At 42.7% G+C, this 27,048-nt stretch overlaps 1 protein-coding gene across 1 annotated transcript in view; it reads right to left on the bottom strand.

Annotated features, from left to right (window-relative positions):
* Nucleotides 1-23,163: 23,163 nt before the first annotated feature.
* LOC147884078 (proteasome assembly chaperone) overlaps nt 23,164-27,048 on the bottom strand; it is a 47,190-nt gene continuing 43,305 nt past the window's right edge. The window contains exons 4-7 of the mRNA XM_087398737.1: nt 24,549-24,624; nt 24,370-24,434; nt 23,545-23,648; nt 23,164-23,403 (exon numbers count right to left, since the gene is read on the bottom strand). Coding sequence (XP_087254863.1) covers nt 23,583-23,648; nt 24,370-24,434; nt 24,549-24,624 — 207 coding nt within the window. The 3' untranslated portion in view covers nt 23,164-23,403; nt 23,545-23,582. The remainder of the gene's footprint in view (nt 23,404-23,544; nt 23,649-24,369; nt 24,435-24,548; nt 24,625-27,048) is intronic.

The raw sequence follows: 27,048 nt of genomic DNA, 5'->3' as shown, positions 1-27,048 counted from the left end.
ACAAAATAGGGAAGGTGGTTGTAGATGATATGCTGTAAGACATAAGAATGCATAGTAAGTAATAAAAAAAAGAGGATCACACTTAAGTAAAAGAAGAAGACAGAACCTTACCATGTAGTGAGTTATATTGCAGGTTGTCCACGCGTCTTTCATTGACTTCCCAAAATGTTTAATTGCCTCCTCAAAGTTCTTGTAATCACTCTTTGTCCATGTTACTTTGTCACAGAACATGAAGAGTTGATCAAGAGACCTCCACACCTCTGCCTTCCTATTTCGTGCTTCCCCATCTGCCTCATGATCTTTCACGGCATTATGGACTTGCTTCCACAATCCATATTTAATCTTTGAAACTGTTCTACCTTGCCTTACTTGCTTACTGTGTTTGGGTTGAGACAAGAATCTTCTTGCCTTAACACCACCAATAGAGGGCTTGATTGGTACCTCCTTGCCATGGGTAGACTTTTTGAAATCCTTTGTGATTTGAACATCTCCTCCATGCAGACCTATATCGGATAACACTTTTTCCAATGCTTGAAGAGCATCCTTTCTATTTTTTTTGGGACGGAGTTTCCAAGCAAATCCAATATATAAAAATACCAATTTCTCAATAATTCGACATAGACCATGCAATGTGCAGATGTGAACATTACATAGTGAAATGTCCAGAATGCAGGGTCAACTTTATCTCTATTAGGTGCTCTCTTCCACCATTTTGAATCCATTACTTGAGCTGATTCTTTGCAGCAAAGACAAGGAGACTTTGAGTTGCCTCCTTTACTAACATTATACATGCACTTAAGTGTTTTAAGATCCTCGGCCATGTGCCACTCTACTTGAAAATCACCTTTTCCTGCAACATGGAGATTCTCGCCTTGCACTTGTCTTTTGATTATTATTGGTATTTCCGTGTGGTGAAACACCCAATCTAGTGTTTCATGGTCTTCTGTCTTCACCTGCCAGATTATAGAAAACAAAAGTCTTATGATAACAGATTTGAAAACAATGACCAAAATCAAGTACAAAACAAAAAATGATCATACCTGGAATGAGCCTAACCACCATATGTGTTTCTCTGACTGCACACTAAAATACTTCAAACTCGCTTCAGTCAATGATGTATCAATTGCTCCATTCATCAATGTAATAGTAACTCTTTCCCATTTCTTTTCCTTTACAACCTCACATTCATCCAGTTTGATAACAAATTTCAAAATGCCTTTGCACTCCTCAAATGTTATTCCATAAAACTCGACCATTCTTCTTTGAAGTTATTGTAGATCTACAAATATATTGTTCCAAGGATCATACACAGTGGTTCCTTTACCACCATGAAATATTTCTTCAATATGGATATATTGCCCAATAAATTCATCTATACTTTCATTCAAATGACCTCTTATCCTTCACACGGTTGCTGGATTTGGCAATAAAAAACGTTTAATCCTTTGATCTTTCAAAGTTGAGGATATCGCATGGAAAATTGAACTATATCCCTTCCTGCTAACTCCACTAACATCAAGAGCCTCTTGGATTGTAGTGCCATCAACTTGATTATTGGATACAAAGTCCTCTACAACATTGCGTTTGACTGTTTTGTATTTTTTTCCTCAATCAAACCTTTTGCTACACCACAAGAAAGCAATCCTTTCATTTTTTTAACAGGAAGAAGGTTCGGATCCATATTTTCTTTTGCAGGCTCCAATAATTTCCTATAGTAACAACACAATATGCCTATATCATTCAGCACCTCCATTCTTATTTTACGGTAAGGGAAAAAATAGATATAGTTATTTGAGAGCCTTTTTGAGTATACAAAATGATAAATTTCAATCTAACCTTGCTTCCTGAATTCGTCGCTTGCATCCACCAGTCCCAGCCTTCAAATTTGCAATGTTTTTAATCTTCCTGCTACGTAGTCTGTCTCCAAGCACGGTTCTCTTCTTTCTTGCTCTTGTCAACTCTTTTTTACTCTTTGAATGCTCCTCAATTTCATTCTGCAACTGTTGCTCCAATTTTGCATGAATGGCTATCTCCTACATCTTTGCCCCCTTTTCTTGTAGGTACATCATTTTATACGTTTCCGCAAATGTAGACTGTGCTGAAATATAACTAAGAAGTCCATTTTGTCCATCGCCAGAAAACCTTAGTAATGTGGTGGGATTGACAAATGGAGGTGTAGAGTTTTTTACTTGACATTTTGGATATATGCTTCCATCGCACCATAAGTCAATATGTTGAAGCCCTTCTCTTCTCATATTTTCTCGCTGTTGAGCATTCAGCACTGTATCCTTTCGTCTTTTTTGTGTTGGAGCATATTGTTCTTCTAAGTTGATGTGAAGATGGTGTAATCGCTTCTTCTGAGATAGTGACTCAATAGTATCGGCCATTTTTTGTGCTTCTGAGGTTGCGAAGTTTGCTTGTCAATCTCATAGTCGTTTTGTAACATGAATCATGGAAGTGTGGCGGTATCCATGTGAATATTTTGAAAACTTGCAATCACCAAGTTCAGTTATGGATTCTTTATGAAAGGCCTGCACACGTCGGCAAAAGAGATGCGGAATCTTTGGTAGACAAAAAAAAAATCTAAGGAGATATTTAATGCAAAATTGTGTTAGTCAGACAAAATATTATCTTATTCCTTTCTGAATTGACAATTCTGTAGTCCTTACTGACAGTTCTGAGCCACGTTTCCATATTTTACTATTTTTGAGGTCTTTTAGGAGAGAAATAAATCAAAAAATAGTGAATTTCTTACAGGGCCCCAAAATGAGTTCCCTTTTTCCACTTGAAGCGCAACCCACTTGAAGCGCCTACTAGGGGTGCCCCTAGTGAGCATATACCCCCAACTTTGGGTGGTGGATAAGCATATATTCTCGGTGGCGGTTAAAAATACACCTTTGGTGGATGTTGGGGGTATATGCTCACTAGGGGCACCCCTGGCAGGCGCTTCAAGTGGGTTGCGGTAGTACAAATACAAGTGTACTATTTCAAGTGGGTTGCTACATCAAGTGGGTTACGCTTCAAGTGTGTTATTTCAAGTGGCTTGCCCTGTAAGAAATTCTCTAACTAGAGTACATAAAGATAGCTTTCATCTAGCTATTATTCATGGGCAGTGTACCAACTGCATCTGCAGCTAACAATGACATAAATGCACAACGGTCACGCTGGCATATCACGTGGAGCTCGATATCTCAACACCCCCTCGTCCATCTCCCCCTCCACCCTCCCCTCCATCTCCACCATCCCTTTTCCCCTCTCCCTCCCTCCATTTCCCCCTCCCACCCCCCCTCCACGTCCACCACCACCCTTTCTTCCCCCCCCCCCCAACCCCCCTCCATCTCCACCACCAAGCCCCCCTCCTCCATCTCCCCCTCCACCACCACCCCCTTCCCCCCCCTCCTCTATCTCCACCTCCCCCCCTCACCGCCAACCTTTTCCCCCCCTCCTCCATTTCCACCAAACCCCCCTCCCATCTCCACCCCCACCGTTTCCCCCCCTCCCTCTCCACCACTCGCTCACCCCCTTCCCCCCCCCCCACCTCTCTCTCTCTCTCTCTCTCTCTCTCTCTCTCTCTCTCTCTCTGTGTGTGGCCACTCCACTTGTGCTAAACAATCCTAACCCCTAACTTATTAAAGCAAGGGCCAAGCCCTTGCTACTAAGGGTATGGCGCTTGTAGTGGCGGTGCTCAACACCACCCCGTGCTCCGCTTGTGCCCTCCATCCACTTGCCTCCTGTGCCATTTGCCCCAGTGCCATCCACTTGTGCCCCGCCCTCCTCCATCCACCCACCTCCCGCGCCCACCCGCCTCGCTCAACCACCTTGCCAAACCTCCCCTCCACCCTCCCCTCCCCTTCGTTCAAAACCCCCCCTCTCTCAATCGGCCCCCCACCACCGCTCGAAACCCCCCTCCTCCCCCCGCCGCCGCACGATACCCCCTCCCCCCCCCCCCCCCCCCCCGAATTTTTTTAATTAATTAATTAGTTTTTTTTAAATCCTAACCTAACCCTCAATCTAACCCTAGGTTAGTTTAACTTAGGTTAGGTTAGTCTAACTTAGGTTAGGTTTAATCGAGGTTAGTTACTAATAGCTAGGTTAGTTTCACGAATCTTCAATTAGTAACTAGCTATCGTTAGTTAGGCAACCCACTTGAAATAGCTTTCATCCAGCTATTTGATGCAACCCTAACTAGTTGAGGGTATATGCTCACTAGGGGTAGTACAAATACAAGTGGGTTGCATCAAATAGCTGGATGAAAGCTATCTTCAAGTGGGTATGACAAGCAGCCAGAGACAGTCCGTCAAAGTTGGCCAAGGCTGATGGCAGCAATGATTGAGTATTTTGGAAAGGATGAAGAGCCAGAGGATGTGCACTTAAAGTGGCAAATTCGAAGCAGTCGGAAGGTGAGATGGCATGTTGATATGTGGATCGCGTGACCATGCTCCTTGATGGCTTGATTGCCATGCAAGAAGACAATGCCGAATTCCAAACTAGAATGACTCAACATGTGCTGAGTTACCTTATTGCCAGAGCCAATGATGAATTCCTCCTCAAGATGAAGTGGAAGAATCCAAAGACCATGGCATGTGCCCAAGAAATAGCTCAAAAATTTGACAAGGTTCAATCTAAGCCTGTATCAAAGAAGATATTTGTACTACCGCAACCCACTTGAAGCACCTGCCATGAGTGCCCCTAGTGAGCATATACCCCCAACATCCACCAAAGGTGTATTTTTAACCGCCACCGAGAATATATGCTTATCCACCACCCAAAGTGTATGTGCAACCTCCACCTTGAGGTCTTCCACCACCTCATCCCCAAGCCCCTCTTCTTCCTACTCCTCTTGCTCCATTGGTCGAAGAACCTAGTGTCAATGACCTTGCTAAGACACTTAATGACCTCTGGCTTGAGATGATGGGGATTAGGAAGCAAGCCAACTGCATTCCAAAGGAGCACGCCCATGTTGTGTGTTTTGACTATCATCAGAAGGGCCATTACCACACTAAATGCCCAAATGCTCCATGAGTGAATCTCCTTGGTGAGTCAGATGCTACAATTTCAGATATGGAGATTCGTGTCCTTGGGAAAAGGAGCCATGAAGTGGCAAACCCCTCCTTGAGTTGTCGACCTGGCTAACCAAAGAAGAGGGTATCATTTTCAGAACCCGCAGATGTTGAAATGACTAGTTCACTTGTGGAGGATCTTATACCAGCAAGGAAGAAGGGTGCTTCCAAGGATATGATGGCCCAACTAAGGTTAAGGAAATAAACGTGGTGTTAGAAGGGAAGGACCCACAACCAGTATTCATCACCGATGACCTCACCCCCAATGAGGACAATGCTTTAATTGCCCTCCTTTGAGAGTACAAGGACTGCATGGCCTAGAAATACATAGTTATGAAGGGTGTTCGTGCTAAAGTCGTGCAACACATGATATCCATGCTAGACAATGTCAGGCTAGTGCGTTAGTGTCCCTATCTTATGAATCCCAAATATACGCTCATAGTGAGAAAGGAGATCCAAAAACTCATAGATGTGGGATTTATCTATGAGATAGAGCATGATAGTCCTAAAGAAGAATGGAAAGATTTGAGTATGCGTGGATGTGAAAAAATTCAATGCTGCCACTAGGCACGACCACTATCCCTTGCCTTTCATGGAACATGTTCTATAAAGAGTAGTTAGAAAGGAAGCTTATAGCTTCCTAGATGGATTCTCAAGATACAATCAGGTGTCCATCACCCCCCCGGATCAACAAAAGACTACCTTCTTAACCGAGTGGGTGTGTATGCAACCAAAGTAATGATATTTGGGCTTACCAATGTGCCCAACACATTCCAAAGGTTGATGATCACCATCTTCAAGGAGTACCTAAGGGACTTCATGGAAGTCTTCTTAGATGACGTGTGCATGAACTCGACATGGGATGATCACTTGAGATACTTGAAACTAGTCCTAGAAAAGTGTAGGTTGTACCGTATATCCCTGAATCCCCTCAAGTGCCAATTTTGGGTCAAACATGGCATGATTCTTGGCCATATAGTATCCAACAATGGCATCTCCATGGATTAAAACAAGATCAAGCTCATTCTAGAATTACCTTCCCCCACAAATGCCAAGGGTGTGCAACGGTTTATGGGCCATACAGGCTACTATCAAAGGTTCATCCTGTTCTACGCAGACATAGTTCGGGTACAAGCTATTAGTAGTCTTTGAGTGGACCAAGGAATGTCAGAAATCCTTTGAAACCCTAAAACTAGCTTTGGCCACAGCATTGGTATTATGAGTTGTTGGCTCATTCCAATGGCTTTCACAGGAAGAGTAGGGTATTCTGAGTATGTGGGGTTCCAAGGATTTTTGCCACCTATAGATATATCGGTGTGGTCGTTTGCAGTATAAGTGTATCTTAGGACCTCAGGTCATATTTCGGTGAGAGACGTAGGTGTAAGTGTAGTAAGCAAACATAGTGCAAGCATGTGTGAAAGGAACATGCATCATTATGATTGGGGTAATGAATGCTTTCGCCTTCATTGGGGGTTGAAAGGCTTAGGAGGAGTTTAAATGTTAGAGGGAGGCTCAGGGTTCAGAAGGAGGTTCCAAGGTTTAGAATAAGGTTCCAGGGTTTAGAAGAGGTTCAAGGTTCAGAAGGAGGATCCAAGGTTCAAGGTAGAGTACATGGCAGAGAACTCGTCTTCCTCGTAGATCATGGAGGTCAAGGGTTGAGGGACTAAGGGTTTAGGGAGAGCATAGGCGTGGGAGAGGAAGAAGGTGTAAGAGTAGAGGGGAGGAGGAGAGGGTGGAGGAGGGAGGAGGAGGACGGAGGAGAAGGGAGGAGGAGGAGAAAGGAGGAGGAGGAGGTGGAGGGAGGAAAAAGGAGGAGGAGGAGGGAGGAGGAGGGAGGAGGAGGAGAGGGAGAGGAGGGGTTTCAAGGTTGAAGGAGAGGGGAGGAGGAGTTGCAAGGTTAGGACATGCTTTTGAACGTGGAGTGTAAGGAAGCATGGACACTTGGGGATAATTGCTTGCAATACCAAAGTAGAACTCAACACAATGCCCCAAACAGTGTGGGCTTCATTCCATTTTGGGATATTTATACAAGTTGAAGAGATTCTCTCTCTGCATGTAGGAATTGTGAGACATTCTCTCTCTACATGTAGAACTTGCATGTAGAAGTTGCATGTAGAGTTGCATGTTGCATGTAGGACTTACATGTAGAACATGCATGTAGGAGTTGCATGTAGAACATGCATGTAGGACTTGCATGTAGAACATGCATGTAGGAATCACATGTAGGACTTGCATGTAGAACATTCATGTAGGACGTGCATGTAGAACATGCATGTAGGAATCACATGTGGGACTATGGGACTTGCATGTAGAACATGCATGTTGGATTCCTAAGAGAGATAATTCCTAGCCTTATGCAAGTATAAGCGGAGCTTTGGCGCTACTCTACACACACATTCTGCTACCTAAGTCCCATGTTGCATAGAGACAACATACTCCTGGATCCATTTTGGAGATGCCATGTGTGTAACTTGTGGCTGTTGAGCATGTGGCATGCCAATCACTCCTGCTATAATGCCTTTGCACCATACAATTGTTGGTATGTAGTCAAGAAGCTTATATCCACTTGAGGAGAGGGTGACGCCTGTGAATTTTGGAGGGGATCTCATTGTGGAGGCTACGGACTTTGTCGCCCAATCTGCTTGGGAAGAGGTTTGGCAGGGGTCTTGTTGTTGTCGTTGTTGAGGCTGGCATTTCTGGCTATCTTGCATTCATGTTGGATGCGATTGCATCTAGATCATTGAACTTGTAGATCAATTTGTATACAATTGTGATATTTGTGCATTTAGGAGACAGTTGTGATGTTTGGAGGGGGTCTCGTTGTTGTTGAGGCTGCTGACTCTTTTGCCGATTCATCTTGAGATTTGGCATAGCTTCTTGTCCTGCTTGTGAATTCATTGCATGCTTTGAGAGTATGGAATGAAAGTGTGTGAGACTATTATTAATGCAATCTATGATGTGCCCTTGCAAAATCGCCTGAGTACACGTGATCTGTCGATTAGGTAGGGACTAACTATATGCTTATTTGTGGGATTTCATAGGGCAACTAAGACTCAATCATCTGTAGGTGGAAATTGATTAGGTCTTTCTATATGTGCAAAAACGTGCATATGCTATTGAGTGTGCATATAACAATATAGTGCAAACTATATGTGCAAAAACGTGCATATGCTAGTGAGTGTGCATGTAACAATCTAATGCTAACTATTGAAGACTTGGGGTTCCCAAATCTTCATTATTGTCAGGGATGGCTTGTGTGTTGATGTAGTATCACTTCAATCGGCTCCCACTTATGGTTGTGTTGAATTGGACTCCATCCAATGTTTCTAGCAGCATAGCTCCGATGGGATTTAGTTTTCCTTGGCCTAGATACTTGAGTTTGCCTTTGTGGACTTTGGCATTGTGTAGAAAGACCAAGTCACCTTCCTTGATGTCTTTGGCTTTAAAGTTTCTATCAAACCATGCCTTTCTTTTGTGTTTTTCTATTGTCATGGCATGGTACGTGACTAATATGGTCTTTGTATATGCTTCTCCAATTGATAGAGTCTTTCTTTCAAGGATGCATGATCTCCCATGCGTTCTTGTATTGCTATGCATAGGCTTGGTATTACAAATTCTAGTGGGACCATAGCTTCAAGGTCGTACACCAATTTGAAAGATGTATTCCATGTACTGACCTTGAGTGTGGTTTGGTATGCCCATAAGGCTGCATTTAGTTTCTTTGCCCAATCAGAACGATGTGGTTCTACTACCTTGGTGAGGATAATGCATAATATTTTGTTGATGGATTCAGACTGTCCATTCTCTTGGGGGTAGTAGAATCGTACACCAATTTGAAAGATGTATTCCCTATACTAACCTTGAGTGTGGTTTGGTATGCCCATAAGGCTGCATTTAGTTTCTCTGCCAATCAGAAAGCTGTGGTTCTACTAGCTTGGTGAGGATAATGCATAATATTTTGTTGATGGATTCAGCCTGTCCATTCCCTTGGGGGTAGTAGGTTGTGCTTTTTCTATGGATCACCATAAAGCCAGACAAGAGTTCTTGGATAACCTCATTAACAAAATGTGTCCTCTCTCCAACACAATTTCAATGGGGCATCCGAATTGGGTGCTCTGCTTCTAGCATCTACCTTTCTGATTGCTTTAGCCTTAGCCCATTTGGTAAAGTAATCAGTGGCCACAATGATGTAGCATGCCTGAGTTTCTTTTGCCACTGGATGTATGATCCACAAAATCAATCCCCCATTTTTCAAATGGTTTTTGTGCAATGACTATTGTTAGGGGGTTGAAGTCTTGATGTTGTGGTTTAGTAGTCTATTGGCATACATTACAGCTTTTGACATATTCATAGGCATCTGCCCAAAGTGTTGTCCACCAGTAGCCTGCAAGGAGGGCTTTTCTTGCTGTGGCTTCCCCTTGGAAGTGTCCTCTTGCAATGCCTTCATGGACTTCACTGAGGATTGGCATGATCTCATGAGGCATTACACATCTTCTTAAAACCAGGTCCTTGCCCATCTTGTATAGTTGTCCTACAATGTGTTGATAGGGTGTAGATTTTAAAATTAGTTTTTTGGCATCCACTACTTTCATTTTAGGGGGTAGTCTTCTTGCCATTAAGTACCCAATGATATCTGCACACCATTTTGGAATAGCATTTATCTGAAATAGTGTGGCATCTGGCAAGTCATCTTTTACTCCAGTGGCTTCTTCTCCCGACTTGACACGAGACATGTGATCGGCAATGTAGTGTTGGGCACCTTTGCAGACCATTATTTTGAAATTGAATTCTTGAAGCAAGAGTATCCATCTGGTTATTCTTCTTGTTGTACATGGACGCTTCACAAGATAAAGCAATGCTTGATGGTCAGTGTAGAAGACAAATTCATTTGCCAATAGATAGTGTCAAAATTTCTTAACACTATACACCATTGCTAGGGCTTCTCTTTGTGTGGTGGTATAATTGATCTCTACATCATTGAGTTGTCGACTGGCAAAGTAGAATGGGTAGTCTTTCTTATGTTCACCAAGTTGGCAAAGCACACTCCCAATTGCATACTTGGAGCCATCAGTATGAACACGAAAATCAATATCCCAATTGGGAGATATGAGAATGGGTGTTGTGATTACGCGCCACTTTAAAAGCTCAAAGGCTTGGTCACACTCTTCAGTCAATAAGAATTCCACTAATTATTTGTAAAGTGGTCTGGCTATCATGGCATACCGCAACATAAATCTTCTATAATAGCCAGCATGTCCCATAAAGACCTGTACACCTTTGGAATTTGTAGGAGGAGGAAATTCCATGATGATTTTGATTTTGTCCATGTCAGTTGCAATCCCATGTTGAGAAACATTGTATCCCAAAACAACTCCGTGGGTGACCATGAACTAGCATTTTGTTGGATTTAGGGAGATGCCATACTCCCTGCATTTGATTAGAACTACTTTAAGATATTTTAAATGGTCTTTCTTGTTTGAGTGGATGCACAAATCATCTAAGAACATGTATAGGAGCTTATTAAAAAATAACTTGAAAGCGGTGAACATGACTCTCTGGAATGTGGTCGGGGCATTGCAAAGGCCAAATGACATGACTCTATAGACAAATATGCCCCATTCTGTAGCAAATGCTATTTTTGATTGGTCAGTAGCAATTTGCACTTGGTTGTAGCCACTAAAGCCATCCAAGAATCTATATATCTTTGATCCAGTCACCTTTTCCAACACTCTTTCTATTAAGGGTAGGGGATAGTGATCCTTGATTGTGGCAGCATTCACATTCTTTAAGTTAACACATATTCTTAGCTTCTTGTTGCATTTAGGCACGATGATGATGGGTGAAACCCAATCAGTGTGCTCTATCTAATAGATGAATTTGGCATCTAAGAGTTTTTCCAGTTCGTCATAGGCCATGGTGCCATATTTTGGATTTGTTTGATAAGGTCCGCATACCTTAGGGTGGGCACCTTCCCTAATAGGTATCATGTGTAGTGCCACTTCTGGTGAAATTCCCTTCATTTCCTTGTATGACCATGCTAGGTAGCCTCGGTATTCCATTAGGAGTGCTTTGAGCTTTGTTTCATCTTCCTGTGTAAGTTGTTTCCTAATGAATACCATATTTTCTTCCTCCCCTTCAAGGGCGAGCTTTATTGTGCGAGTTTCGGTCCCTCATAGATTGGAGTCTCTCCAATGTTATCAGTTTCTTGCACATCAAATTCTCTTACTAGTCTTGGCATTGCTATGATGGGGACACTCCCACTAGTGTAGTTCTTGAAGTACTCTGGTACTTCATGAAGATCAACCTCTAATGGTGTTGAACTAGCTTGACATGGGCTATGGAAACTGGGTGCTAAAGTATCATTAACCAATTTTTGAGGCTCTTGTGGGCTTTCTTTTTATGAAGTCTCATTATCAAGCTTCATCTGCACATATGGATTAAACTTTCAAAACTTCTTATGTTGGGAACTGTAGGGTAACTTTTCCACTGGCAAAGTATTCCCAAGTAAGGATTCATTTGCTGTGCATACTCCTTCAAGTCCATCAGGGGACTATTCAAGAGGAGGTGGTTCAAATTTTGGGGAAGTTAGCTTAGTAAGATACAACTCAACGATCCTAGATTGGACTCGTTCAAACTCATTGAAGTGTTCGGACTTGGCTTTGCAGTGATATCCTCCTTCAGCTTTCTTGCGACATCTTCTACTATTATTCAGCTTTGAAGTTTCAACTTTGGGAAGTTCAACCGCCATTAGGGCATGGAGAATGGCTAAATCATATTCAAAGACAGGGTCTTTAAATTGAGAATTTTCAGCCTCTATTTCAAGGTCCCAAGGAAATTTTGAGTCCTTATTATCATGGATAGCTTATTCAGGTTCACCATTCCAGTCAAGGTCAACCATAAAGAATGGCACCTCTAGATTGATTGGTTCTTCATGTGTGAGTGGAGGATTTACCTACATGACCTTAGAATCAATTTGCGAGAACATGGGATCTAGTGAATTGCAATTGTCAATGGTCGCCAATGCTTGGATCCAATTGTTAACATTGCTTTGTGTATCGACCACTAAGGCGCATGCTGTTGCAGGGGGGCTGATTTGCTTAAGAGTCAATGAAGAGGTTTCATCCAACGCTCTAGGCATAATTGCTTTTATTTCTTTTATTGCTCCTATCTCCACATTGACTCTCATTGTGGTGTTACAATTTTGGATTGTCAATCTATCAGTTCCCCAATCATGGAGAACTGATGCCTCCTGCAACTAAGGACGTCCAGCAAGATTTGATAAGATTTCTTGGGGAGATCCAAGATTGTGAATGGAAGAGAAAAGCAAACTCCTGCAACTTTTGTTGACCCTCCATTCACTATTCCCAAGGGCTTTACACGTGAATCATCTGCTCCACCATCCACTATGGCATGGCCTTCATCATATGCTTTATGGATCAAAGGCACAATGATGTTGCGCATGTCATCTCTCTCACCCATCTGTATAGGGATATCTTCAATGTCTTTCATAGGTGAAGGGGGATTTGCTAACTCAATCCATCCTTTGAAACTCTCCTAGATATTAGGACAATTTTGTAAGAGGATTCCAATGGGAATGGACACTGGGCAACATAGAATGCTAGAGAGTGCGGCACCTTCAAGTTGGTGTGTTGGTACATTATGTTGTGGATCTTGTTGTTGGAACAAAGGCTCAAGTACAGTGTCAAGACTTGGTGGGCCAAGTTAGGGATTGGATCTTGTGCTTGCTTCTCAGCCTCGAATTGGGCTTGTTCTTTTTGCACCCATTGTTGAAGTGCCTGAAATCGAGCCTTCTCCACTTTTGCATTAGGGTATTGAGCTTCTTTTATTTGAGGCTTGGGAGCTGATGTGGATGAGCTTGGCAGAGGTATAAACACTTGTGCTTTCTTTTGAAGGGGTCTTCTTGATTGAATTGAATAACCATTGTATTTGGGAAGCTCGAGTTTGCCTAGGGGGCATCTACCTTGATTGTTATTGTTGCGGCCAAAATTGTTGCGAGGGTTAAAGAAATTGTTCCCATCTGCTTCGAGTTCAAGGTCACCATCATCGCGATGGCAATCTGCCATGTCGTGTCATGGAGGAGTCAAAGGGATTGGCTGAATTTCAGGGGGGAAATTTGGGGTAAAGGGTTGTGGGAGCATGGATGATTTTTTTGTGTTAGTTTCGTTAAGAAGCAAAACTTTTATATTGGTGTCGAAAGTTTGTATGCCCTAAGAAAAATAAATGTTTGAAATATTCGCCAGCATTTGAGACTTTTATGTGAAAAAATATAAACTTTCGCCCAGATTTACATCTTTTACTTTAAAATTCATAAGAAAATAAATAAAAATGTACTCTATTCTATCAATTTTGTGAAACTAAAAAAACTAGCTCGACAAACTTTCGCCAAGATTTTATATTAATATATAGGTATAGCTTCGATAAAAACATCCATGTGTGGGAGGCATTGGCCGGAGAGTAGTTGCATGCAGATTTGGCGAGAGGTGGGATGGGTGCCTCTTCCACAAGTGTGGGTGTTGATGTAAGTTTGTTAGGGGGGTTAGAGATGTGTTAGTGTGGTAGGGACCATTTTGTTAATAATGTGCCTAGGATTGTCCCACATGAGTGTGGATATGTGTCGGTGAAGAGTCGTCAATCAGAGGTCACAATGGAAATTTATAAGCGAATTAGTGCAAAAAGGGGCCCATATGGGGGCACGAATTAATGAGTGCTAGGCATGCAATGGGATGCAAAAATGCTAGCGTGGTGTTTTCGTGTGTGAAATCCTGGTTCAATCGGGGTCCAGTTTGGGTCTAAAATGAGTGAGTTATGATCTCTGAAAGTTGTGGTGAATTAGGGGCCAGTTCTGAGTCTTTGGGTAGCTATCAATCATCATTTGGGTGAGCTGGGATGATTGGATAAGCTAAGTCACCTAGATGAGATACGCCTCCAAGCTACTTGGTCATAGACGGGTGATACAGCATGGAAGGAAAGCCTAGCACAATCGACATATTGTGCCTAAGCATTTGAAGAAGGGTATGCTAGTATTACTTTATACTACTAAGTTGGGCCTATCAAAACCAATTTTAAGCTGGGATGGAATGGACCCTATCGATTGGTGGAAGTTCATGACAATGGAACGGTGCAACTCATGGACTTGGAAGGTAATGTGTTTTTTGAGTTGTACAATGAAAGTAAAGTTAAGCCAGGCTGAGCAGCGAGTTCTTCACATGTAGGGAACTTGGAGTTAAATAACTAGGTTAACAATGCCTTGGTGAATTTTTCACAAGCAGCATGCCAGCTAGCTATTTAATTATGGTGGATCAAATGCATCGTGTGCTACCATGTGGCGTGATTGATGTTAAGGTCTCATTAATGCTGAGACATCATGCTAAAGTAAGGGAGATCCAAGCAACTACTGATTTGACGGGCACTATAGTTGTAGATTCTAAATGACTACAGTTGATCAAAAACTCCACTAATCAAAACCGATACCAATTGCAAATTCAGTATACCCAATCGTTATCATCTCCGATAGCTACCTCCCATATACTTTGTGCTCTCATTCTTTCACCTCCGTCCATCCCTTTGAGATTCTTCTCCTCGTCAAACCAATCTATCACTCACCTACAACTTTCCTCACAACCTTCTCTCTCTGTGTCTAGCCTTGTCATCTTTGTCATGATGACAAATTGTTAAACACGCCCGAAGCGAAAGCATGGCTCTCGCGTTTCTCCTCCACACCCCATTGAAGGCTTCTCTAATGATGTTCTCACTAGTATTCTTGCGGCAAATCGCATTCTCAAGTTTGCTCAACTACCCTGGAAGGACGTCTACGACGAGGAACTGGTTGAGGATATCCTAGATTCATATGACGAGAATGATCACAGTCTCGTCATTAACGACACGCATATCAAGATTACTTCAGAGCTTCTACAGAGGGCATTCCAAATGAAGCAATGGTTTGACCCCAAGAAGATGGCGGATGCTAAACGATGTGATGTGTTCTTTGAGGCGGGCAGTTATTTGTCATCACATCGGTACCTCACCAACAAATCAAGAGATGAAGGCCTGAAGACAACCTATCCATTTTTGTTCGAGTTCATCGGGCTCAAGAAGAGTGTTGGCTATGTGTCCCGCCAGTATGTAGCCTGTGTCATTACAGCAATGGAGGACTAGCTCCATGTGGACTGGCTCACAATTTTTGAAAAGGCTTTTGAGAACTAGCTCCGAGCCATCAACAAGGGGCAAACCAATTGTAAGCTAGTCCCCAACCTATGTATGCTCCATCATCAACTAATGTTCGGGAGGGTTCCTTGGCCAGCAAGCGCACTACTAGCAGGAGGGGCTGGAACTTCGAGAGAGGGTGGGCAAGATGAACAGGGGCAAGCTGAGGAAGGTAAGGGGCTACAACAAGAGCAAGATGAGCAACATAACAAAGGCAAGGAATAGGAACATGGATCGGGAGAACGCAAGCAGAACAAAGGTGAGGAATAGGAACATGGATTGGGAGAAGGCGAGCATGATAAAGGCGAAGAACAATAGGAGCAAGGAACAGGTGAGGAGCAGGTAGATAGCCAAACGAGTGGACAACAGGGAGATGAGAAGCCGAAAGGGAATAGTGACAAGGACACCTCCGAGCAAGCTATTGGGGGGGAGAACAACACGAACCCCTAAACAATTGGAGGGGAGCAGCCAGTACGGTATCTCCAACACAAAGGGAAACGACAGTGAGGACAAAGTGGATCAAGAACCACCAAAAGAGGTTGAGCTAGGACACAGAGCCGAGCAATAAGAAACTAGCTCAGCACACGGTCCTCTTACCTTGCCTCCACTTTTTGCTCCCCTTCAACACCTTTGGCTCATAGAGCCATTTCCTCTTGACCCACTACTGACTAAAGATGAACATCAAGATTGCACAGTCATAGAGAGTCAGTGGCAGGTGCTAAAGGAAAATATGATCTATGCAACACAGTCGCTGACTATTTGGCCAACCATTGGATTCCCGATAGGTGTTAGAGCATAACTTGTTTTTGTAGCCCAGGTACCCAAAGGAGGTGACCATATTTTTCGAGGAACAAAAAGCCAATCTATGTAGGGCAGAAGGTGACCTGGCTGCAAAATGTAGATCCCTAACAAAGCAATTGGAAAGCCAATGAATGGTTCATGATGACCTGGTTCATGCTCACGCTCAGCTGCAGTATGCACGTACAGAATTAAAGAACAGAATTAAAGATTGATCACAGCAACTTGTAGTGCGACCTCAAGCACCAGAAGGACCTAACGAAAAATACTCAAGGCACTAGGGAGGAGATGCCTATCCCCTATAGGATTTATCGACAACCGATAGGAGATGAGGTGTTTACTGCACCTCCCTACACCAGGACATTTTGGATCCATCCAATCAATTATCTCGGCGGTCTACGACAAGGCTATCCGAGACTTCCACCATTTTGTGGAAGAGTATGCTAAGCGATGGCACAATATCTTCAAAGTCGAGCGTAGGTTGATTCTTGCACCAATTCGAGAGCTACCTAAGCCTACTATGGCTGAGTTACCCGTCTACTACGGCAAGCTTTTATAGGAACTCGAGCACCTAATCAGTAGCCATGTAACAAAAGTGTGGTCCATGCATGGTAACATCCGTGACTGCTGTAAGGAACCGGGACTAAGTGGCAGGAACACGTCAGCCAGGTGCAACGGTACCGCACTAATTTTGAAACCCTTGGCATCGACTTTCCATCTAAGGACCCAGTTGTTGGAGCCTGGTGCTTGGATTGGCTAGTTGAACTTGAGCAGCCACTTGTGGACATCTCCAATGTATATCCTTGGCCACCAAGGGGGTGCCATTTTGAATCAACGCGTTCACCTCCTCGACCATCCCCTATAGAACAAGCTGAGCCTTCTCGCAACCCATCCGTCCACGACCGTCCCATCAACAAAGGCATCGCCGACCTCAAGGATTCAATCCTCGAGCATCTACCTTCAAGCAACACCTAGTCCTTGCCAGTTCGTGAGGACAAGGGCAAGGATAGTCGAGGCGAGATGTTGACCCTGGGTTAGCAGGCCAACTAGTACGTGGTCATCGAGCATCGAGCACGGATAGCAAGAGCAACCATCACACACCGTTTTGTAGTAGTGGGTGCTGATGATTCCGAGGTATCGACCTATAGATAAGTAGCAGCGAGCGCACCAAACACGTGCTAAAATGGAAGGCAGTTCTTAGGTAGAAGTTAAGTTGTAACAGGCAGGGAAAGAACAAGAGAGAGCAGTGTGGAGCAATGTGCCGAGTTCTCTTCCTCCGACCTCAATTGATAGGTTAGGGAGTGTTCATTATAAGCCGAGGTGGCTTGGTTGTACATGGTGATTCGTATTGAATGAATGAGCAACAGTCTCTCTTCTTGGTTTTGCACTTGTTGTGTGTCACTAAGTGTTAAGTGTGGACAATAACTCAGTTTTCTCTTGTCATCACACTGTTCTTTCCCGTTAGCTAACCCCAACCTCCGAGTATCAATTGTTGGCACCTATTTGCACCCAAGCATCCCTACCTTAGGATTGCAAAAGCAAGCATCTTCATGAGGCACAACACTAGGTTGGGAACTAACTTGAGCGTTTTGAGTTAGCGAGGTGGGTGAACACGAGCATCAACAAAGGATCCCCCTAAAAGTTTGTTACACTCATTAACATAATCACCCCTCAAGAGGATGTTTCGATTCGAGCTACATGCAAGTTGCTACAATTCACCCATCACTAGGAGACGGTACCTAGTTAGGTACATTCATTACCTTATCTACTCATCACATGCATTACAAACATGAAATATCACTAGCTATATTTAACACTTCAGCCACAAAGCTCATCCACAAATCATGTATGGTATGTTATACATTACAGAGAAGTGCACATCAACCTCTGAGTAGGTAGTTGCATTACACTCAAGCAATGGGGTAAGGATCCCCATGAATCTGGGATGGAGAGTCCCCATGGGAAAAAGACTAAAGGCATGCGTGTGCACGTGCGCGCACACACACACACACTCTCTCTCTCTTCTATGATCATTATGTTGTGTTGAGTACTGGTACACGCACAATGACATGTGCAATATATGGTCCAAGATTGTGATAATAATCATACTTGATGACATAGGGTATTTGGGCTCCATTGCCATGATCCTCGAGTATGACACACGAATGTAAATCGATGAAAATTCCTATTATGATAGGAAATTACTCAATGTCATGGGACACATAAAATACACACTTGCACGGAATTCACATTCTCCTATGGGTAACGGTCTTGTCGGTGGTGTCCATTTAGTCAAGACAATTTCATGAAGCATATACATAATGGGTAGTCTTTAATGACAAATAAGCATGGGCATGCTACTAAGGTGCCTTAGGACATGTTGGGGATCCATTATGATTATTCTAGTGCACATGTTTTGGGAAAATGATGAATTTTTGAAGTCACACTTATGTCTGGAATTGTCATTGTTCCATGAATGACTAATTGGGGCTTCACACGGTACTAGATTATAACTTTGATGAAAGGTCATCATGGTCATAAGATGGGTAAACACATTGCAAAGAGCTACATGCTGATGATCATGATATAAGTTGATGATCACACATGAAGTGTCATGCAGTTGGACTATAGAATACATTAGTTGGTGGTCAATTAGGCAGTGAACCGACTCACAAGTGTAGTGTAGCGATTATCATAAAGTAATTGATGGGTGTAAGATATAAGATCAGCACACGGACATTTTGACCCATTGGTTCTATTATACTCCTATAGCTTAACCATGCACAGTCTTGGTAACTGGCTGCAACCTTCAAACGAGGAGATATTAAGGATTCCTACTTTGTGCCTGCATGGGCTATTTGGTTCTACTATACTCTTATATCTTGGCCTTGGTAACTGGTAACAACCTGCAAACTAGGAGATATTTAGGATTGCTACTATGTGCATGTATAGGCTATTTGGCCAAGGGAGGCATCCTTAAGCAAGGCTATATAAGCTACTTATGCAAAGGAGTTCTCATTCTCTACATAATGTTTGTGAGTGTTATCAGCTACCATAGGCATATAAATACAAACGTTGTGTGCTACTATGCTTGGATGAATACATTTGGTTGGCTCTCTGATATGGCAATGAGCAATACGCCTAGGCCATGAGCATCTAACGAAGCGGAACAGCAAAGAACCTAAGGTATGTATCCCAAATCATTTAACTACTCATGAAGGTGACATACTATTTTGATATAAGATGTGATCTTGCATGCTAAATTGTGATTGGTACATTGAGGAGGCTTGTCTTAAGAGTGGTCCATGCAAGAGATCCAACGGCAATTAGCAGCCCATGAAATAGACAAATGCCTGTTTGACACTTGGTGCAAGCTTCTTGTACGGTTGAGGCGGTTCATGAAGATGCAGCTACTACAAAGTTCGTGAACAACAAATATTTATATCATTTTGTCCGTTCGACTCCATGAGAATCGTTAGTTAGTTTTCTAGTTTTTTGTAGCGAAGCAACTGCTCATGCACACTGTTAGGGTCCATAGAAGTCATGAAGTCTTTTGTAGTACCTGCAATAAACCTAATCGGGGTGAGTAGGAGTCTCTAAGTGTTTTGTCGTCAACAAAGAGATTTTGGCCGATGTATTTTGTTGCAATCGCTTGTCTTTGACTCGCGAAGAATTGTGTGTGATTTCATGGTCTTTTTATGCCGTTCAGATTACATATGAAGCTTTGTCCCTCTCATGCGAAAATGCGAATGGTATCAACAAAAGTAAAGCACCAATTCACAACACTACGCTGGTCCATGGAGTTCAACCCAGCCAAGAGTGGGAGTGCAAGAGGAGGAGAAGAGGACCTCAAAATTTCCCCCCCCAAGTCATAAACCTACTACCTATTTGTCTAGGCAAAGACAAATGTCCAAGCCAAATATTCAACTTAGGCCCCAAGTCAAATATTCAACTTAGACCCCAAGCCTTGCAAGTTGCTAGCCATTCCATTCTAATCCTTTGTTTTTGCCAAGTCCTATTTAATCATCTTCTGCCTCTTGGACTTTAGCAGTACCCCCATTTGTCGATTACTTAACCACATTTATGGTTTGCGTACATCCACTCATGAAACGATTGAACGAGGCAGAGTATATCTACTGGGCCACTTGATATCCCGAAATTTAATCTGCAACTTGCAAGTCAAATTAAGGTTGACTTATTGCTAGACTATTGAGGGTGATAGAGACAAATTTCTTGTCTTCTATTATCCTCATCAATAGCTACAAGCTCATCTTGAATGTCAATAATCTTTGCAATATGAGCTAAAATAGTCCCTGCATGGACAAGTCATTAAGCTTATTATGCAAGGCAAGCATTTCCTCCCAAACACACCAAAAAGATCCCTTCCATCACTATCTTCCAAACCTCCACCATAACTCCCATTGTATCAAATACTTCAATTTTCCTAGTAAGAGATTTTGCTATGATATGAGTTCAACCAATTACACTAGCAAGCATACAACTTGCTCAACCAAAAAAACAGTAAAAGGTGTTGAGTCTAGGGAATTAAAACCCGTTTAAATATCACAACCTTGTACTACACTCTCAAGATGGACCACACTACTCCTATACATCCAACCAATATTGTGAAAAGAGGGCTCCCTCTCTAAGCTAGTCCAAATAGATCCTATACTTGTGACAAAAAAGGTAAGGAAGATTAGATGTGCTTAAGACATGTCTTGCCACTATAAGGTGACTTTCAACCAAGCAATAGTGATACTAGAGGCTAGCTTTTGTTAAGACAACCATATTGGACCTAATCTATGACTACTTTGTAAAGACAACTCCCTTTCCATTGGGCCACCCATTGTGACGATCATAGGCAAAGAATGGTCTTGACTTGAACCATTTTCCTCATAAGACTTCAAGATTTTAAGAAATCCAAGAGAGAGAGATAAGACTTTAGGGCGATGATTGAGACCACTTTTACACAAAGACTTTCCGTAGGTCAATAGAAACTTTTCTTGTGAAAGGCTATCCTATATTTGACAAATTAGGACAATTTATGGCTCATTGGAAAACTACTCTAAGCTAAGGTAGGTCCACAAAACAACGATATGCTTCTATAAGGTCATCTTCTCAAGACCACTATCCACACCTTAACTCCATATCAAACTACGAGTCCCAAATGTCTATAATACCAATTATGCTATAGCTTTAGTTGTCATTGCTATAATGCCAATTATGACATCATTATTAAATAGTTGTCATTGCAATATATATTTAGATGAATCCACGAACATGCCTAAACGCATCCTCTAAAAACACAACATAGTACAGTTCAATCTCATGATAGTCACTTATAAGGTTGAAAACCATAAACTCGATCACACATAGCAAGGACTAGCTACTATGGCATCCCCACTGACGTCACCAGCACCCAACAATGGATGTAGACTATAGTATAAACATATGCTTTCACATACAAAATCCACACACCCACACATACTTGAGCATCCATTTATACAAAGTCTCCAATACTGAGTTTCTATCGACACTGAGGTGAAGGGAAGACTCAGCCATGATGAAGGCTAGCACTAAAGAGAAGGCTAATCAAAAAGCAATCCAAAATCTTTTCATTCAAGCTACAACTACTTGTGAAGACTGAACGATTTCATTTTAGTCTCTCCGAGACGAGCATCTAAATCTAGCTAACAGGGGAATGCACCATATAAAATAGAGAGAATCATTGCAATAACAAAAGCTTGATAAAAGAAGTGTAGGCTTAAGAAAGAAATCACTAGACTTTTGAGCTACTGTCAATTGCATCTTTAAAGAGCCTTCCCATGAAACTGTGATCATCCCCCACCCAAGAAACCTATTATCGTGGCTCCTAATGGTTCCTAGATCTAAGAAAAATCGTAACTCGCGATTGAGAACTCAAACTAGAGAGTGATTTGTCACGCTGGAAAGAGAAAATTCCAAAGAAAACACATGCTACATAAAAGCAAGTATTGGACACCCAATGAAAACACAATAAAGGGCTTCCCTAGCGCTTGAATCCACCACATTCTTTACAAACAATATGAGAGGCTCACTCCAATCACGCCTTCACTGTCACTTGTAGGATTTATCATTAGCTAGAGTCTGCGTGCGTTAACATGATACTTGGTTCTACCTAGATCCGCCCACTTATTCGACACTAAGAATGCGGATGCTCCGACCCTGAAAAGGAAATTAGTGACCAACATCAAGCAATAGTTCCCAAAACACCAATTTTTTGTGCAGTTCTCTGTGCTCAATACAGTAGCGTATGCATTTCGGTGTCCATAAAGAATTCTTTTAGCCAAATCGAGCAAGAGGATCCTTGCTCATAGATTCTTTGACAACGGACGACTATTCAGAACAGCCTCTTGTGCCCTCTGGCAAAACCAGCTCATGGCATTGGTGATCTTTTGCATATTTTTGACACTGTCCATCTGCTCCCTGAGATCCTTGAGACCATAGACAATGTGGGAAAAGATATTGAGTCCCTTGCTCTCTAAGGATGGGAAGGGGTAAGATGCCTGGAGCTATTGCAATGGTGGAGATTTTTGAGAGAAAGGAGAAGGAGAGGTGGGAGCAAGACAGCTCTAGAAACAGGAATAGAATTTGTGTCTTGCACAACGAGGCCTGGCATAATGTACAACCTTATGGGAGCTTTAGAAGGCTTGGGATTGGTTTTAGACGACATGAGCATGTCAAACCATAGAGCTTTCACATTCGAGAGATTAGCAACAACGAGGACGTATCACACCAGGATTAGTAGCAGACAACAACAAATCCAACCTTGAAAGACCAAAGGAGAGCTGACAAAATGAACGACTCTTGGGGATTACGGAATTCGTGTGGAAGATGAAGATAAACGGACATAGTCAAAAAATCGTAAAGATCAATTAAAATTAATGGGACCCCCCACCCCTCCCCTCCTCCCTTCAGCTTATTTAATAACATTTAAAGAATTTTTTCATGTTGGGGGGGCCTATTACGTTCACCCTATACTAAAGCATTGTGGGGCCATCAAGAACACATCATATTATCACAACAACGTTCATCATTTGGACAATGTAATGATTCTGATTGCATTATAGAAGCCCAAGGATCCGTACAAAGTCACCCATGAGTGAAAGGCAACAAACAAGGGCCTATCAATGATCAGTCCTATGAGAATCATCACAAAACTAATCAATAATATTCTGAGATTGTACATTTCCAAGCCCATTATGGCATTACTAAGTTTGAAAGCATCCCGCAAAATGGAAAACAGCTTTCAGAATTTCGCAGAGGCAAACTATGATGGCACCTGTAATAAGTAGGTATACCTTAACCATGTATAAACCAAAACAGTGGAGAGTAATACAAAGAAACTCATCTCAGCCACATAGAATGCACCATTGAACTTTGCTTAATGCACTCTTCATGGCGCATTGATAGTAATACTTACCATTCATTTTTTGTGGTACACAAGTTTTGATCTTTTTCTCAATTCCGAGTTGCAAGATAACCCAAAATCTTAAGCTCCTGTAAAAGTCTTTTTTCTGCCTGTGCCTAAACATAAGATCCAAGATTCAGAGACCCGCATCATGAGATGTGTGCTCTCTCTCTCTCTCTCTCTCTCTCTCTCTCTCTCTCCAACCTCGTCGCCCCTCACCCCCACCCTGATAGGCTGCCACAAAAGACTCTTGAAACAACGAGGAGGAAAGGATGGTACAAGAGGGGTCCAAACGGTTGGAAAATTGGAGGTTGACATTGAGGACATACAGGAAGAACTCCCATACTAGTGCAACATAAGACAATAATGAAATATGTTCTGAATCGAAAAAGAAAATAGCGAGTAGAAAAGAGAGGATGTTGGGCATGAAGTTCACATACTACACTATTGCAGCAACTACGGCACATTAGCATGAAGTTTGGCATCCACCATCAGCCAGCAATATTTTTTACTTGTCTCCAAGAAAATTGGAGCTACATCATGAAGATCTAAAAGGAATCATTGAAATTTTTGGAAATAGAAGAGTGTTTCAGTGATTCAATCCTCTGTGATAAGTGGTGCAGCTATTTAGAGCTGTAAAAAGAGATTACTATGCTTAGCTTCGTATGTCATGTTGGGTCTCCCCACAGGATATTAATTATGAAGCATTCAGTGCTCTCTCTCTCTCTCTCTCTCTCTCTCTCTCCCCTTAATTTCCAACTGAGATGAACACCCTGCAAACTGGAAAAATGCTTTAATGCAAATGCTTGTGTGTTGGACATGAAAATTCAAACGTACCTCTAAATTGGGAGAGTTCTTTGGAAGATTGCATGCCAAGATTATGCTCCAGCCAGTTCTTAGAGCTGTAAAATGAGCACTGGGGACATGTATACTGTGTGGTATGTAGCTTGATATATTAACTTTATATTTGAAAGAGACTGATTACATATCTATTTGTTTAGGACAAAGGTACATACCCAGCCTGCGGGCAATGCTTGCTCCAGTGCTGTCAGCTGCTCCACCAATCAAAGCTGCTAAACTGGGAACCCTATCCTGCGCACACAAATTGATGAGTCAGATGGAAAAGAACAACAATTTCAGTATTTTGAACCAATAATGCATATAGTTTCAATTGGCAACAACCAAGCTATTGTCAAAAGTATGAGAACTTGTAGAGGGAAAGTGAAGATATTTGCAACCTAATATTATATAGGACAGCGAACAAGATCTATTTCTTCATTGAGAACCTTCTCTCAGAATAAGTGACAATGCTTTGTTTTGGCAGGAAAGGGTTGTTTTTTGTCATTTAGATGCTTCTCATATTGTCAAGATAGAGCACAGTAGGTTCCCCTAAAAGAATTTCAATTTCTAATTAAAAGTATCCTAAATTAAACTACTTTGCATGCATCACATGCAGCATTGGTTGATCCTTTGTATTCTACTTCTGTTGATGATAAGGATATTGTTGGTTGTTTCTTACAAACACAAACATACTCATCCAAGATTAAACTGTATCCACTTGTGGATCGTTTGTCATTTACACTTCCTGCCCAAGCGGCACAGGCGTATCCATGAAAGTTGAGATCTATTATCTTATCATAATGCATGAATTTACTAAGTCTGTTTGTGATTCTGCATGAATTTACTAAGAACACCATCTGAGTAAGAAATGTACCCTCGAAAGGATCTATGAATTCGACCCATTTCTATTATAGCTAAGAAAACTGTCGATTGCAAGACCTACCGTGTACGACCTTGTGATACTGTCATGAGCTGACAATTTAATGCTGCATTCCATGGGAATTGAGCCTGCATAGCTGCAATATCTTTCCTAAGGTTGGCATTCTCTGTTTTGAGCTCTTCCATTACCTTACATGACCCTTCCTGGGTCCCTTTCATTTCTTTGATTTGCTGTAATTCAATCTCCAATGCGTACACTTTGTCCTGGAGGCTGGTCTTGACAGATTCCCATTCCACTTTTTCTCTCCCACTCCTCTCTCTTGGGTTTCTCTTTGCTCCATTCGTCCTGCATCTTGCCCCCTACTTCTTCACTTCAGCTAATGCCTTATCCACGAGTGCTTTCTCACTAGCAAGGCCACATTTGTGGCTTCCAGATTATCTTTCTTCTCGATCAGGGCTATACAAATATTATTGGGGCTAGCGAGGACATTTTCTGCAGCCTTATTAGGTGTCCCTGCTGAGTAGGTTGCCATGGCATTCTCCACATCTTGCTTCCCCCATTTGTCTTGAATGCATCCTCGCATTGGGCTGTCCTTGTGGCATGTGACACTCCAAACTCTGTTCACAGCTCCCTTCAATTGGTATATCCACCTCCTAGCAGCATCTTTGGTATCTTTGCTTGATTCTTATGCTTTTCTTGAAGTTCTTGCAGGATCCTCTTGATTGGATGGGTGATATTCTTCATTATTTTGTGCAGGTCAGCTGGAGCAAGTCCTTTGGAGTCGCCTTTGGAGGCGGGCAGCGCCTTGCTGCCCGAGCACTGTAGGAGAGAGTAGTGGGGGCTCCGAAGCAGCCCGCATTGATGGAGCAGCCCCACTTTGGCAATGCAGCCCTCAAGAGCCCTTCCCTATGAGAGGCGGGTGGCGCTAGCACAGCCCCATGAAGTGGGGGAGCTGCCTGAGGCATTCCGCAAGGGGGGAGGTTCCGTGACTAGGGTGAGGAGGTGGGTGGGAGATGGAGGATGGGGCTGGGGGGCAAGAGAGAGAGAGATAGAAAGAGAGAGAGAGAGATTAACGTCCGTGGGAGGCCTCGTGGGCCACTAAGGCTGCTCCAGCCTCAGTGGACTGGAGCAGAGGGCGCGCTAGGGCCCTTGCTGAGTACTAAGTACTAATCTATGCTAGCAAAAACCATACTCAATACTCAATCAATCAAGTACAAGCTGAATCAAGTCAATCTCGGAGCTGGGAGCTAGGACTCAAAAACTCAGAAAATGAAACCCGGCACAATGATGGCTCTCTGGTGAGCTGTGAGAATATATCGTATCTGTATCTATCAATCTGTCTAACGCTGTGGCGGGGGCGTCTCCGAACTCTCTGGGCTATGTCCAGAGTGACCTCATCTCTATCGGTCCCCCCTTAGGAAAGATGTGATGGGTCAGACCTCAATAAAATGTGCTCTGGGTACTCTCTGTCTCGTGCATGGTCTCTGTGTCCCTCTCTCAGTAGCACCGTGTCGGCTATCTCTGCTACTGATCCAAGCTGCTCTCATATCAACTAGATTCTCCTCCTCTACTCCGTTGTGTCCTAGAGCAAACTCAAATGTATAGAAGTCTGTGACGCGTCGCTATGCCTAATCAAACTCTATGTCATGTGGTCTAGCCGCAACCTGCTGCTCTCTAATCTTTCGCAGTAGTGTCTCGCTGTGTTGGTGCATCTCCTTCAGATAGAGCCCAATGCGGACCTGGTCATGGAAATGGATCAATCGTGATAGTGGACCAAAGTCACTCCCCTCCACGTA

This window comes from Dipteris shenzhenensis, chromosome 27 (genome assembly GCF_047967505.1).
Source record: "Dipteris shenzhenensis isolate YYH24624 ecotype China chromosome 27, Dip_SZ_1.0, whole genome shotgun sequence".
NCBI lineage: Eukaryota > Viridiplantae > Streptophyta > Polypodiopsida > Gleicheniales > Dipteridaceae > Dipteris > Dipteris shenzhenensis.
The sequence above is the reverse complement of the archived record's forward strand: the minus strand, read 5'-3'. Positions and strand labels throughout refer to the sequence as shown.